This window comes from Pongo abelii, chromosome 4, assembly GCF_028885655.2.
Source record: "Pongo abelii isolate AG06213 chromosome 4, NHGRI_mPonAbe1-v2.0_pri, whole genome shotgun sequence".
In the NCBI taxonomy this organism is placed as follows: domain Eukaryota; kingdom Metazoa; phylum Chordata; class Mammalia; order Primates; family Hominidae; genus Pongo; species Pongo abelii.
Genome location: NC_071989.2, coordinates 127,466,590 through 127,482,305, shown reverse-complemented (window position 1 = coordinate 127,482,305; position 15,716 = coordinate 127,466,590). Strand labels below are relative to the sequence as shown.

The 15,716-nt window shown below is 43.1% G+C and overlaps 1 protein-coding gene across 1 annotated transcript in view; it reads right to left on the bottom strand.

Moving 5' to 3' along the window:
* Positions 1 to 7,121, bottom strand: part of TNFAIP8 (TNF alpha induced protein 8) — a 122,963-nt gene extending 115,842 nt beyond the window's left edge. Inside the window, exon 1 of the mRNA XM_009240977.4 lies at positions 6,912 to 7,121. Within this exon, the coding sequence (XP_009239252.1) occupies position 6,912 (1 nt within the window). The 5' untranslated portion in view covers positions 6,913 to 7,121. The remainder of the gene's footprint in view (positions 1 to 6,911) is intronic.
* Positions 7,122 to 15,716: the final 8,595 nt, after the last annotated feature.

Below are 15,716 nucleotides of genomic sequence, written 5' to 3'. Positions count from 1 at the left end.
GGGAAAAAAAAGCCGTCATTCTACTAAAATTAATACTATGTTATCATCAGTAGCAGATCTTTATTATTCATAATTTCCGTGGCCCCTATTAGAATAAATTAAAAACTGACTAAAATTCAGAAATAGGGAAGTCTCAAGTACTGGCAAAACCCAAAATGCAAAAGAAGAGGGAGGAAGTTACAGAACATGGCTTCAAAGAAAAAAATGGTCTGTTTTTCATTTTCTCATTTTCTACCATTACAAAATGAGAGGGACACTCTGAGAACAGAATAGATTCCTGGAGGTACCAGGACCTCAGGACAGGAAACAGGCCTGGGTTAGGGGAAACGGTCCGCTTGGCAACTCTGAGTCTTGAGTTGGGCCTGGGCTCTTCCAAACATGCACAGCTGTTGAAATAAGGATGCCCATCCCAGTTCAGTATCTACAAACCACCTGAGTTATCCTTAAGTCAGCTGGCATACTGGATTTATGATGTCAGCATTGTTGGTGACTCAAAGTCTAGATTTTCAACTAATGAACACTGGGCAGACTCTCCAATGTCTCTGTTTCATGGCCTTCAATTTCTGGATCTATTTGTGGGACACCACTAATTGTTTTGGTTGTTATTTTTTGTTCTTGACCTGGTTGCTTGTTAATATTTTTCCACCCAGTGAAGACCTATAAAAACAACTTTGTTATTTCTTAAGATGGGTAACATAGGTGTTCATTTTATATGTTGTGTTTATTTTATATGTTGTGTTCATTTTAATCTTCTTTAAACTTTAAAGCCACTCTGTACTTTCAAGAGCTCTTTCCACTGCCAAAAAAAATTAAAAATTAAAAAAAAAATCCCTACAGCTAGCTGCTGCCTGAATAAGCTTCCTTCTAGAACAAGACAGGAAAATGAGTCACATAAGTCTCCCAGGCTAGGGGTTCTCAATTTGCATCAAGCTTCACTGGTGATTCTGACTTAACAGTCAAGTCCCGAGCTATAGTCCCAGATGAGCCCTAAAATACAGCACATTGGATAAGTTCAAAGTTTCATTGGTGTATCAATTTTGTGGCTGCCCAGATAATGATGTTCTCAAACTACCCCACCTGGGCAGAGCTGCCCTGCCAGGGAGGTGATAAGCACCACAGGTACACAGGGCAGGGAATCCTTGCTTCTTCAGGAGGCTCCCTATTTACACAGGGTCTCTTACCCTGAAAAGTAATAGCAGCTGTTCCTTCAGGCACTATCAGTCATTCCAGCTCATAAAAACAAAGGAGCAAAGTGGCTACATGTGTGCAAACAGAGGTCATCACCGGATGTTGGGAAGGCCTGAGTTCACTCACCTCTTCCAGGTATACTTCATGAGTCACTAGCAGCCTAATTCTGCCTCAAGGCAAAAGGAATTCCATCACTAAGTGAGGACTGCTCTGCCCTTCAAGTGTAGCAAAACAGTATTTAACCAAACACCTGCCATTTTCCAGAAAACAATCTCAACCCTTTGAAGAGTGAAGAAGGAAAAATAAAAGAGTAGTTTCCTGACCACAGAATGACAGAATGAGGTACTGGACTTACTTCCCACAAATTTACGTGGCCCAAGTTTGTTCTGAAACTTGCACTGTTGCCAACACTGTCCATGCATTTTTTTCTCAGAAGACTGTGGCATTTTTTTTTCGTGTCTGCATGTGTGTGAGGGTCTGAACACAGTCAGAAGAGAGCTCAGGACAGGAAAGATGAGTGTAGTTAGGTCTACATAGCACACACCACAATCTCTGTCTCCCCTATTTTTGTTGACAGCCATGTTGTAAAACCAAACAAACAAACAAAAACCTCATTTTGTTAAACAAATGATAAATAAGAGTAATAAATAAGAGTTGGGAATGAGGAAGGCTTGAGCTAAATGAATTTGGGTTGAAGGAGTAAGAGCCAGGCTTAGAGAGGGTATTGACTGAGTGAGCTGCTGCTTACTTTTTGGCTCCTTTAAAATATCCAAGAGTCTACTGTGTGCCTTGCTGAGTACTGTGTTCCCAAAAGACCTTGCCCTGGTGCCTAATCCTGCAGATGCGGTCCCTGCCCTGGGCCTCCCGGACCTCATGCAACTTCCCCTGAAGACATGCCAGCCGGATTCCCTTTGCAACACCAAGGGCAGCTGTCTGTCTTAAATAATCTGGTTTCATTCACTACCTGTTTTAAACATGGGAGTTGTGAAAGGCCAACCCACTGCTCACAATTTAACTGTAACAGGTCTTTTGAAAGCTTCCCTCATGCAGAGAAGCTTAATGGGTACTATGGCTCTTCTTCGTTCTCAGGCACATAAAACTCCAATGCCCTGCTCTGGCTCACTTATCTTTGGCAGCAGCGGTGACATTTCCCTTATATAATCATGTGACCCTGCAGCTGGCAATCATTGAAGTTGTGCTACATTCACCCCATTCTCTGGGCTCCTCTGGCATCGTTAAAGGAAAAAAGAATTCATGCTAAAATCACATGTGACACAAGTTACTACTTTCCCTCTCTATTGCACTGTGGCTCAGGACTAACACTTACTGGAATGAGACCTAGTTGGCCAATCTAACTAAGTCCTCCACTTAATGGGTGCCTTCTGCACACCGACACAGGAGAGGAACATCTGGCTTAATCTGCACAACAATCCTATAACGTAAATACTATCCCCAGTTTTTACTCTGGTGAAGAAACAGGCTCAGAGAGCTAAGTAGATTGTCCAAAGCCACACAGCCAGCAGGGGCTGAGACATGAGCTGCTGATTCCAGCAAAGTCATTTGGACCAACTACTTCTTGACTAAAGTCATCTTTATTCCCGATGTTTAAGGAACTACAAGTGGAATTTTGAACTTAATTCCATTCTCTGTTATTAAAGAAACTAACCCAGAGGTGTTTACGAGTTAGCCTGGAGTCTCATTCCTGTGACCACCTCCCCGCAACCCTTGTTTTTATGTTTTTAGTGGAAAAGATCTGTACATCTAGCCCCCAGTCACCTTGACAGAAACATCACCATGTTGGTTTTTAATCCCCCTTGTCCTATACGGAAAAGGGCAAGTCTAGGAAAACAACCTATTTGACACACACCCAGCTTTGCAGCTGGTTCTGAACCTCAGCTACCTTAGTTCTGAACCATAAACACTTGCTTCCAGAGAAAAAACAACTGCTCTCTAAAAGGATGGGCTGGGTATTATTTGATTATTGCTGAGCCTGTGACATTTTCAAACAATTCTCAGGTAACTTATGTTTGATGTAAAACAAAATCCTATGAAATCAGGTTTGTTTCAGTAATACTACTGGTTATTTGAAACAGATGTTGGCAGAAATGTGCTTCTTTTGAGTTTCTTATTGCTGAGAAAGACAAATATTTTGAATATCATTCTACTGTTCTTGTGAAACACAAGAGAATTCCAAACCCATTTTTGCCACTAGCAACTTACCTTCAGGGACTCCTTATCAACAGACATCTTTACGCAAGTTACCTGCCTTCCCAAATCCCAAGGATTTCATGTAAACATGAGAAGGGTGTACTGTACCAGGCAGATAGCAGGAGCTCAATAAATGCCTGCTGTGTGAATGAATGGTGCTCTCCTCCTGCAAGTTGGACTAAGGAGGTGGACACCTCCAAAGTTGAGGAATAGCAACCATATGGTGTAAGGCCATAATCCAGGTGGTTTCCAAGATACCCCTTGGCTCTGCCATTCTAGAATTATCTACCCTCCATTTGTAGCTCATTTCCTCCTCTTTAGGCCAAAATGTAGGCTAAAAATGAACTGACCTCCTTTACATTTTGCCACATGGTTCTCTGTTTTTGTTTTTGTTTTTTACCCTCTACAAATCATTCATTTTCAGCTACTGGGCAGCACAACTGAAGTATAGAAGCCTAGGAACTGCAGTTGGCTCAGACTCCAGGGCCACGGTCATCAAAACCAGAGACAAGAGTAAGGGAAGAAAATTCTTAGCTAGAGGGAAACATAAAGGTTGGGTGTTACGAGGGCCTTTTCAGTGTTTGTTGAGTTCTTGCTGTGTGCATTTGGTATTAAAGGCAGGATGTGGGCAGTGTGAGGAGGGGTGAGGTGATAAAAATTAATCTGGCACCACACAATTCCTTCCCTTAACTTCTGTATCAGAGCCAGAGATCCCCGAGAATGCCAAAGCAGGGGAAATTGTCCACTTTGTTATCCAGGTTGGCCCCTGTGCATGTCGCCATTGCCAAAGTCAATGCCCCTGGCACTGGGATTGTAAATAGCCCCTATGCCCTTCCCCTCTGTGAAAAAGCAGGTGGCCCTTATTTATCATCACTGCTTCTCCCCTGTCTCCTGGAGGTTATCCCATGTTCAATCCCTTCAACTGCTATCAGGCATAAATGGAGGGAGTGGGGAATGGATCATTCTACATGATGTAGAGCAAAGCTCAATTCTGAGAATGAATGAAATCTCCAGGAAGGATGTTACTACCACATTGGGCTATCTCCTGCAGAAGAGGATTAATTGGATCAATTAAATATGAGACCTCTGCAGTGCCTGGCACTGTGGCAGACTCAATTTTAAAGATCACCTCTGTGAAGTTCTCCAAGCCATTAGTCACATAGAAATCCACTCCTCCCCCAACTCAGCATTTCCTAATCAGTACTGTTTGGATGCAATCATTCCTCTCCACACACCCTTTCCTCCATTTCAACAGAATGAGAATTGCAAAGAACCAGCCTCACAAAATACTCTGTTCCTGGCCTCTGCAGTGTGTTCACCCCCAGGTTTCTGCTATTCTCTTTAGGATCCCAGGACAGCCTGTCCTCACGACAGCTCAACACGTAAACAAAGACTATGTCTAGCAATATAGTCTGAAATAGAAAATTAAGAGACAACAAACATGAGATTTCTCAACTCACACCAACTTTTCTTGGTGAGTTTAAACACACTGGAACAAAAGGTACACGGAGTAAAAGTTGCCCTTAAAGAAAGTGTTTAAAAGGCCCATTTGTGCAGGATCACTATGCTTTTGGTAGAACCTTGCTTTATTCATTGATTTATTAATGATTCTTAAATCATCACATAATCTAGATTAATATAATGTTTTATAAAGTCTACATATGTCAATCCAAAGAGCTTAACACAACACATTCAATATCTAAGGGATTCATATTTTACAGAGGAGTAGGTGGTAGTCTACTTCCCTAAACTTTATTTACTCAGATTACAAGCAAGAACTCAAAAGGTGGGCAGTGAATGCCGGAGGCAATTAATGGTATGGAGGAGAAAAGGCATCCGAAAAATCTGCAAAAAAGCAAATTGTGTTACTAGCTAGAATATTAACAATTACTTGTGGGCCCCTGTAGTCCCAGTTACTCAGTAGGCTGAGGCAGGAGGATCACTTCAGCCCAGGAGTTCAAGACCACCTTGGACAACATAGCGAGACCCTGTCTCTAAAAACAACAACAACCATAGCTTGCTGACTTAACTCCTCATGACAGATCTAATTAGACGGTGGCAATAAATGTGTCTAAGTGTTTAATTAAACGTGATAATTATTTCTTTCCTTAAAGAGAGATGGAGTCATATGTTTACACTGCAAAGTATAATGTTTCCTTAGTTAAAACAGTGTGGAAACACTTCTGTGTAACACAGGATTCAAACCAGGATAAAAATATCGGCTGCGATAAGCAGCACTTACAGTGATTTATCAACTCTCACCTTTCATGTGCCAATGCACAATGGCTTCTTAAAGCCTACCCTTTTTGGTAATTTCCTTTGGCCACACAGCTTTGTTATCCTTACCCTCAAAGAATAATTTCTACTCAGAATGTGATTTTGAACATTTCTTAAATGGATTATTATCAAGGAAGTAGGAGAATATTTTACTTTCATAGCAAGAAAGTAGCAAGAATAAACTGAAATGTAGAACTCAGAGAGACTATTAAAATTAGATAGGACCCCAGCAACCAGGCAATCATTTTATAGATGAAGAAACTATTTGTACAATACTGCTGTTATGATAGCAAAGCTTCCAATTAATTTTTTAAATGTAGAAATATGTCCTGCATTGAGGGAGTACTGACCCCCACCTCCCCCCATAAAAATAATTATGTAGGGACGGAATTATCAGTCTTAAGCAATCCAAGGATTTTCTTGTTTCAACACTGGGCACTGAACTACTGTTTGATTCCTACCATGATTCCTCTAGGTATACTACTTTTTCTACATAGAGCTTCTGTGTTTTAGAAAATCTGTTGGTTTAGAAATACAGTGTCACTGAAGCAATAAACATATTCAAGGTGCCTGAGCCTGTTGGGTCAGCCTGGTCTTGAACGTGCCTATCAGTCGCGCGGAGTCCGAGGAGCCTGGGCGCTCATCAGGTGTCTTTGCAGCAGGTGCTGAGGGCTCCAGTGCCACATGTGCAGTCATGTACACACACACACACACACTTTCTTCCTCAAAGGAAGTCTCCACCGAATGATCTCAAAGCAGGGTTCTGGTCTCTGCCCGTTTTACAATGCAAGGTTGGATTACAATCTCAGTCCAGCATCTCAGTCTGCAATCTGGGGCACCCTGATAACCCGGGCAGTGCTTTCGCCAGTATGTGCGGTTACAGTAGGACGTGACAAATAGCGGGAACCCAGTTACAAAGGGAGGAAAGGAATGAGCCTCACGGCAGGAGGTGGTTAAGAGGTCGCCCTGAATAGGTAAGGGTTCCTAAAAGGGGTTTTGGATCCTCAGTGCGGCACTGGAACTGAGTAAAATTACGGGGAGTTTCCGAGGCTGTGCGCTCCTGCACACACTCGTACGCACACCCACCTACACAAGTTGTTCAAACGCACCCACTCACACTCACACTCGCTTCAGAAACTCTCTGAGCCGGAGGCGCTCCCCGAGAGCAGCCCGCAGCCCAGCGGCGGGAGAGGCGCGCGGGGGTGTGCGCGGGACGGGCGCGCCCAGGAGCCACTTACTCGGAGGAGTGGCGCGACGGCGCCGGGACGCTGAGGCGCGAGCTGGGCTGTTTGGCGGCGCCGAGTTCTCTACTCTCTCGGTGGCTCGCGGGCTCCCGCGGACCTTAGCTAAGCGCGGGTTAGAGCCGGCGGGAGAAAAGGAGCCAGAGGCCAGGGGCGGAACTTGCAGGAGGGACCAGGGGTGTGGCGGGCAGGCCGGGGAGGAGCCGGGAGGTCGGGGGCGGAGCGTGCAGGGAAGGAGGAGCCGAGCGGCTGCGGCGGGGCGTGGCGGGGCGGAGTGGGAGAGGAGGAGCTAGGGGACGGGACAGCAGGGGTCGGAAGTGGCCCAGGCGCAGGAGAGCGCGGAGAAGGGCTGGGCGGCGGCCTGGGAGCCAGACTCGGACCGCGAGGCCCAGATCGCTGGGCGCTGGAGAACAGGACCCGCTTGGGAGATATGCAGAGGATACGGTATTCCTGAGCCTCTCAGTTTCTTCCGTTGTAAAAATGAGACGCCAACCTCGTAGTGTGTTGAGATGGTTAAATGGGGCCATACACATTTGCATTGTGCCTTGCACTTAACAAGAACGCGTGAATGTTAGTGTCTGCTGCCATCATTATTGACTATTATGAGGATGATCCGTGAAAGCCCCTAAATTCCGCCTGCTCTTTTGCTTTTCATTTCTGCGGGCCTTAAGTCTACCCGACGATAGCTGACGCGCTCCCGATTCCTGGTTTCCATTGGCGGAGAATGCAGGGCTTCCGCTTGGAGTTAAAGACTCATTGGCTCCCGGTAAGCCCTCGCTCTCTGCCGCCCCCCGCGGACTTAGCTGTGACTGTCCTTGCCTGTGGAGCGGCAGGCTTGCCCTCCTCAGGGACCACCCGAGACCGCCAGGATGGAATAGAATCTGTATCTTCAGTCTGTTGAGGAGCCCTGGCCCGGGGTAGCCATTTTCAAGGGCGAGGGACCTTCGTGGGAGTACGATGAATCCATCCATACAATAAACATCCATTAAGCACCTACTACATGGCAGCGGGGCGCAGAAGGCTGGGAATATTAATACTACTAGTGAAACTTAATATGTGTAGGTCACCGTTCTACCCCTCACAACAATCTGTGATATAGATCCTGTCGCTGTCCCTGTTTTACAAAGGGAAAGGGAGACATCGTGAAGTAAATAGCCTTCCCAAAGAAAGTTACACGTTTGGGAAATGGCCGAGTTTGGCTTGGAGAGAGGAAAGTAAACTCTTGATAGGTGAAATAGACAAAATCACAACACATTTGGGTTTAATGCAAAAGATAGAAACATACACAAGGTACGGAGGTTTTTAAAAGAGGACCTTGTCCTGTGGTTATAACTTTGGGGAAGGGCGTCAGGGAGATCTTCTTGGAGTAGGTGATGTCTGAGCTGGGTTTGGAAGAAGAAATGGGAGCTTCAAAGGCAGCTTATAAGTGAAGAAGAATCACAGTAAATTTTTTAAGCCTGAATAAGGATGGAGGAGAAGTGGAATGGTGGCCGGAATGAAGCTAAAACAGTAAAACAGGACCAAACTCAAGGGCTGTTTTCCTATAGAAACTAAACAACATTAATTTGACCTTTGATTGGTAGGAAGCCAAAAGGGTTTTAAGCACAGGAGATATGTCAGGTGTGGTTCTAGAAAGTTTAATCTGGAAACATAGAAGATCCCAGAACCAAGAAACTTGCTTAGGAAATATTGAAATATGTCAGGGTGAAATACTTCAGTAGGCAGAATTAGTAGAGTTACAGATAGAGGTCCACTTCTTAATCCCTGGAACCTGTAAATATGTTATCTTATATGGCAAAAGAATTTTTGCAGGTGTTACCTTCTCATTCGGTCATGGAAAAAGAATAAAGAAATTTTGCAGGTGTGATTAAGATTGATGCCATTGAGATGGGGGATTATCCTGGATTATTTCAGTAAGCCCAATCTAATCACATGAATCCCCTAAAATGGAAGAAGAGTGGGTCAAAGAGATACAAAGTGTGAGAGGGACTCAACCTGAACCATGAACGAAGGACTGTGGATAGCCTCCAGGAGCTGGGAAAGGACCTTAGCTGACAGCCAACAAAAAATTCACTTTCTTTTTCTGGTCTAGACTTGCATTTCTTCCACAGTCCTACAACAGCAGAAACTGAATTCTGCCAATAACCCAAATGAGCAAGGAAATGCATCCTCCCTTAGAGTCTTCAGAAAGTAATTGAGCTCTACTGACACCTTAATTTTATCCTGGTGAGACTAATACTGATTTATGGCCTACAGAACTGTAAAGTAATACATTTGTGTTATTTTAAACCCCTAAATTTGTGATCATTTGCTATGGCAATAGTAGAAAACTAATACAGATGCTGAGGGCCTAAACTATGTGGATGGAAAGGAGAGTATGCATTCAAGACTTACAAAAGCCTGGAGATTGAGGGGATGGAGGGAGTGAAGGAAGGTGAGTCATGTAGGTAGATTTAAAGGGTTTCAGGACTGGCAGGGTCAGTCGTTGGTGGTGTCATTCAGTGGAAAGAAAGAAAAAGATAGGTACTTTCTATATACCTCTGGATTCTGCAGTAGTGCAACTAAACTAGGATTTAAAGGATTAAAAGGGTTTGTAGACACCCAACCTCTCCCATCCCCAAATAATCAGAAACTATCTCTGAATGCCAATTGAGAGTTCTAATACTGGATCTGCTTTGTTTAAGCTGGATGACTCTGGGCAAAGCACAAAACCTTAATGAGACTTAACTTCTACTGTGTGAGATAGAAGGAGAAGCTCCATCTGCATGATTGCTGTGAGAGTCACCCAGGATGTCATGGTGTTTGAAACCTCAACCCCAGAAACTTTCACCATTGCTTGATTTTAGTCTCCCTTGTCCCCGGCTGCACCCTATAGCAGCACCCTCGGAGCCACCTCTACCTTTACCTTTATTATCTGTATCTCTGACATTCTATACCCCAGCTACAACCTCCCACCCTTGATCCCCACACTCTTCTTTTATCTGATCTGATTTATCTGATCTAGATTTGCATTTCTTCCACTCAGCCTCTTTTCCTATCCAGCCTAACTCCGAGAGTCAACACATCAGTCACTCCCTTGCTCGTCCTCCCTATTCCTTTTATCCCATTCCTTTATCCCATTGTCCTTTCCCTATACCCACCTGGCAAATCTTTTTAGCCATCCACATTTTTCATATGGACTACTTAACAACCAAAAAGTGTGAAACTTGGTACCACTACAGATTTATGACCTCAAGTCTCCACTAAGCCATCCTGCAGCCTGCATATCCTCCAGCATCATGGATGGGAAGGAGAAGGGGTTTAATCTTTTTACTATGTCCTGAAGACATTTTTCCCACTCTCTTGATATATAATTTCACTTCCTAGTTCACAGGAAATTTAGAGATCATCAATAGAGAATTGTCCTGACATCATGCCCCAGCCACCCAAAATGCTCTCTGCATCCACATTCATCTTGACTTCCTTTCTTCTTGTCTCAATGGATCAGAGCAAACTCATTCACCAGTTCTCTGGGTCCTCCATGATCACTTTCTTCTATCTACAGAGGCCGTATTCCATTAACTATTCATTCCCTTTTATCCTCAATCTTTCATTTCTATACTTCCCCTGCAAAACATAAAAATGCTAAAATTAAAAAAAAATACAAAATTTAAAATTCTTCATGGAGGTCCCAGTCTCTCGGTATGACCCACTTGCTAGAACCATCTAAACCTAAGAGACGAGAGACTCTAATGGTAGAAACAATGCAGAGTGACCATTGTCTCAGTGTTTACTTTTGGGGAGGAATGGAGAGTGGGGCACCCCTGAAATCTTAGGCAACTTGCATCCTATCAGTGGGCTAACCGCCCAATGTATTTAGAAAACAATTCTATGGCACTGGCTTTTGAAAAAAGAAAAAGCGTTATTGCAAGTTGACTGGCAAGGTGGTAGGACGCAATGCTCAAATCTGTCTCCCCAGGCTGGGGTCTGGAGGCAGGGTTTATAGGCAGAGGATAACCGTGAGAGAGACAGAACAATGCAAGGAGGCATGATCTGCTTGGGTCATGCAAAGAGGTGATGCTGGGTCCTTGGCTCTTAAATCCATACTGCAGCAAAACACAGTACCCCTCAGTTCTTAATTCCATCCCCATTCCTCAATCTGAGTACTTAGATGTGGTTGGCTCCAGGGTCATGAATTGGGAACACTTCATGTTTATCTGGTCACGCTCAGGTTATGTGACTTGCAACTCTGGGGTCCTTTGCATTGAGAATCAATTCATCATTTTGTTACTAATGAAATTGAATAGGGCTTTTTTTCCTCTCCGCCTTATTTCATAGTGTGATGATGTTTAGAAATTAGCAAGATAACTAACTTTGCTGTCTTATTTGGGCCAATAGATACTTGGGTCATTTCCTTTTCAAGCTAGCTCTTTCGTGTTTCCAATTTGGGGCCAATAAAACACATTGGAATCTAGAAGCTCCTAATAATTAGTCCATTACTCAATGGCTAAATATATTCTAAAATAATTGTAGCTACATCTAAATTGATGAATCCTCTCAGACCCAAAAACTCCCAAACTCCATAAATCACATGAAGTAGAGATAGCTGTTACTGTAGCTGCATGCTAAAAATACCTCTGTGCATGCCTTCTATTTTTGTTTCTGTCCAGCTGAAGGTAAGGAAACTAACTCCAGAGAAAGTTGTGAAGTTTTAAAAAATCTTCTAACCCAGTTTTCTTTTGTACTCTTCTCTTTTGCTCCAAGCCCCTACTCTGCTTACTCAGAAGAAAGCATCTTCTTTTTGAGTGTAAGGAAATAATTGTGTGGCACTGTGATACATGCAATAAAAAATCTATGCACAAATAGTCTGGGAGGAGAGAAAAGAAGTAGCTCACATTCCCTGGGAAAATGGGGAAGATTTCACAAAGGAGGTACCATCCAGTTGAGTCAAAAGGATGAACTGGAGTTCACCAAGCAAAGGAGGATACTATGGGCAAAAGTAAGAGAAAAGGGAAAGATAGGTTTAACATTTTCCAGCAAGCTGCAAAGTACTGAAGCAAAGATGTGCAACTTAAATGCAGCCCACATAAAGGTTTATGTAGCCTTTGTACCTTAACTACATCTTTGTGGGAATGTGCCAATGAACATGGCTGATTCAAAGCATGGCTGTAATTTCACCATTCTTCCAAATTACTCTTTAATTGTCCACTGTTTCAACTCTATCTTTCAAGTCCTATTTATTTTTGGAGGATTATCATAAAATCTTATCTTGTCCTCAAAGTAACCAGATGAATGAGATAAAGAGTATAGTTTTTTTTTCTATTAAATAATAGAAACTCTGGGATAGAATAAGAATCTTAAATAAGAATTTAAGATAGTGATCTCTTCCCATTGCTTTAATAGACCTCAATCGCCTCTCCTGGCTATTACGTATCACTAGTGACTGTACCTCCATTTTAGAGTATTTTTCATTCTTTAAGCAGAATTATTTACCTCCTATGATAACGTGGGCACAAAAACACCTCTCTTCCTAAGAAAGCTTGCTAGAACTATAGGCTGCTTCAAAATGTGACTTTATCTACAGCTGTCCCCACTTGAGTCAGCCACACTCCCCATGAAACCAAGTTCTCTGCGTGTTTCTAATTGGCCACCACTTAAGACATTCTTAGGAATTATAGTGTTGTCTGTAGCCGGAATCCTTATTTTTCTATGATTGCACCATTGGTTTCTCTGCATGGGTTCTTCCCCACCTGAACTATTTTCTCCTTTTGGACTGTCTCAAATCTCATGTGAATCTATCCCAAATACCACAATGACCAGTTTTGTTTTGTCTTGTTCTTGAAGACACAATTTTACTTTTTCAGCTCCTTTTAGCGCCTTTTAAAATAAATAAATATAGCTTAAAGTCCTGGCTCTATTGACAGAGCTATCTTGTATACCTCTGCTCACCAAATGCTAGTCCACGTTGGGAATGCTCTACTTGATTTCAAGCAAGACAAGTTCCCATCTTAGTCCTGTATTGCTCCAAGCACAGCACCCTTACCTAGTAGATTTTGACTTCCATGTTGTTCTCCTTCAATAGCCTTACTTCTTTCATTATAAATACCAATCCTCAGGGTAAAGAGTTGGTATACTGCTTACTATCATGTATGAGTTCTCACTCTTCATAGCAATGGCCTTCTGGACTTAAAAAATTTATTCAACATCGTTGTGGATTAAAAATGATCTCAGCCGGGCACGGTGGTTCACGCCTGTAATCCCAGCACTTTGGGAGGCCGAGGCGGGAGGATCCCAAGGTCAGGAGATCGAGACCATCCTGGCTAACACAGTGAAACCCCATCTCTACTAAAAATACAAAAAATTAGCTGGGCATGGTGGCGGGCGCCTGTAGTCCCAGCTACTCGGGAGGCTGAGGCAGGAGAATGGCGTGAACCCGGGAGGCTGGAGCTTGCAGTCAGCCGAGATCGCGCCACTGCACTCCAGCCTGGGTGACAGAGCGAGACTCCGTCTCAAAAAAAAAAAGATCTCAAAGTAAAGATATAGCCAAGATTTTAGTTGTTATTCCCTTTGTTAAGATCTCAGAAGGATTTAAGGGTGTGCCATGTAGACCTTTTCTGTGAGACACTAGGATTTCTAAGAATCTGAAGGTGGTACACCACAGCAATCTCACACGTGGCCCAAGGTAAAGAATAGCCTGTCTCAGAAAAAAAAATACTGGTGTGGCTTTTGTCGAGTGGAGGGGTTTATAATTCAATATATAAGAAATCCACAAAGTTTTAAAAAGAATTTTACTAGATTGAACTGTAAAAGACAGGAATCGCATAAAATTTAAAGAAGCCTTTGAACCTTCAAACTTCTATGGCCAGAAATCAGGCTGAGAAGACTAATCAGTTGAAACCGTGGTCCACTTTTATGGAAAAGGAAGAATGACTGGGAGTGGGGATGGGGTGGCGGGAAGCCCAGAGGGAGGAGCCAAGATCTGTGGAGAGTAACTCCCAGGAAAAAGGGTTATTCAAGGAACTGGCAACACGTGCCTATCTAAATTTTAGAATCTCTATGGACCAGGGACTGCTATGTAATTCTAATGTTTCCTCCTTTTTGAATGGGAGAGAGCTCTTCTATCTTTGTTTCATCACTGTATGCTTGGTGTGTAGGAGGCACACAATTTGTCTCTTTAGTTCACCAGTCTTCAGAATGAAAGGTATCATACTTTTAAAACCTCATTTAAGAAGCCTAGTAGAGGCCGGGCACAGTGGCTTAGGCCTGCAATCCCAGCACTTTGGGAGGCCAAGGTGGGCAGATTACTTGAGGTGAGGAGTTCGACACCAGCCTGGCCAACGTGGCGAAACCCCGTCTCTACGAAAATACAAAAATTAGCCAGGCGTGGTGGCGGGCACCTGTAATTGCAGCTACTCAGGAGGCTGAGATAGAAGAATCACTTGAACCCGGGAGGCAGAGGTTGCAGTGAGCCGAGATCATGCCACTGCACTCCAGCTTGGGCGACGAGACTGTGTCTCAAAAAAAAAAAGCCTAATAGATACTTGGACCTGATTTAAATAATGGGGATCCTGAGGCTTGAGTCTGGTCCTAATGTCCTGATGATGTGGTAGGATGAAACTACTAGAGTTTTATAAGGAGGGAGTTTATTTTGTATGTAAGAGAAACATAATTTATGGACAGAGGGTGGACTGTGGTAGATTTTAGGTGGACACAACTAGTTCTTTGACACTTTTACCCATCAGAGATGGAGGGTACGGCCTCCTCTCTTAAAGCTGGATGGGCTCTGTGAAGTTTTGACCAATAAAATATGATAGAAATGACATTGTGCAAGTTTCTAGGTCCAACCTTAAGTGACTGTTTTCTTCACCTATCTCTTGGAACATTTATTCTTGGAGCCCTAAGCCATAATGTAAGATTGTCTGGACCCTGTTGAAGAGACAGTATGGAAAGGCCCTGAAACTACATGTAGAGGGAGAGTTCCGCCTGAGCCCATACTTCTGGTCATGCCCTCTAAGGTGTGTTAGTAAACCTGTCTTTGGCACTCCAGACTAGCTATGCTGCCTGCTGACTATTACTGGGCCACCCCACTTGATGCCACATGGAGCAGCAGAATTACCCAGATGAGTCCTCTGAATTCCTGACTCACAAAGCCATGGAACATTACATTATCAAATGGTTGCTATTTTAAACCACTAAATTAGGGAGTAGTTGGTTACACAGCATACAAAGTTTAACATTTAATTAACACTACATTTGATGATCAAATTATTGTAAATTTGACCAGTGGAAATGCTTTTGGTTTGTTCTGGCACAACTAAAAAACTACATGATCACTACAACAGACCAGGCGGCTTAAACAACAGAAATTTATTTTCTCACAGTACTGAAGGCTGGAAGTCCAAGATCGAGGTAATACATCTGGTTTCTCTACAGGCCTCTCTCCTTGGCTTGCAGATGACCACTTTCTTGCTGTATCCTCACATGGTCTTTGGTTTGTGCATGCACATATCAAACATCTGTCTCTCTCTTTAGTCTCTGTTCTTACAGGGAAATCAGTCATATTGAATTAGGGCCCCACCTGTAGGATCTCATTTAACCTTAATTACCTCTTTAAAGGCCTATCTCCAAATACAGTCACAGTGGGGCTTAGGGATTCAATATATGAATTTCGTCAAGGACACAATTCAAGCCATAACAATCATCTTCATAAAGGATATTAAAAATAACGCCCTTTGTATTATGATTGTCATACAGTTTATTTCTACTTATGCATTAATAACTGTAAAAAGTTATTTTTTGCTTTAAACAAATATATATATTTTA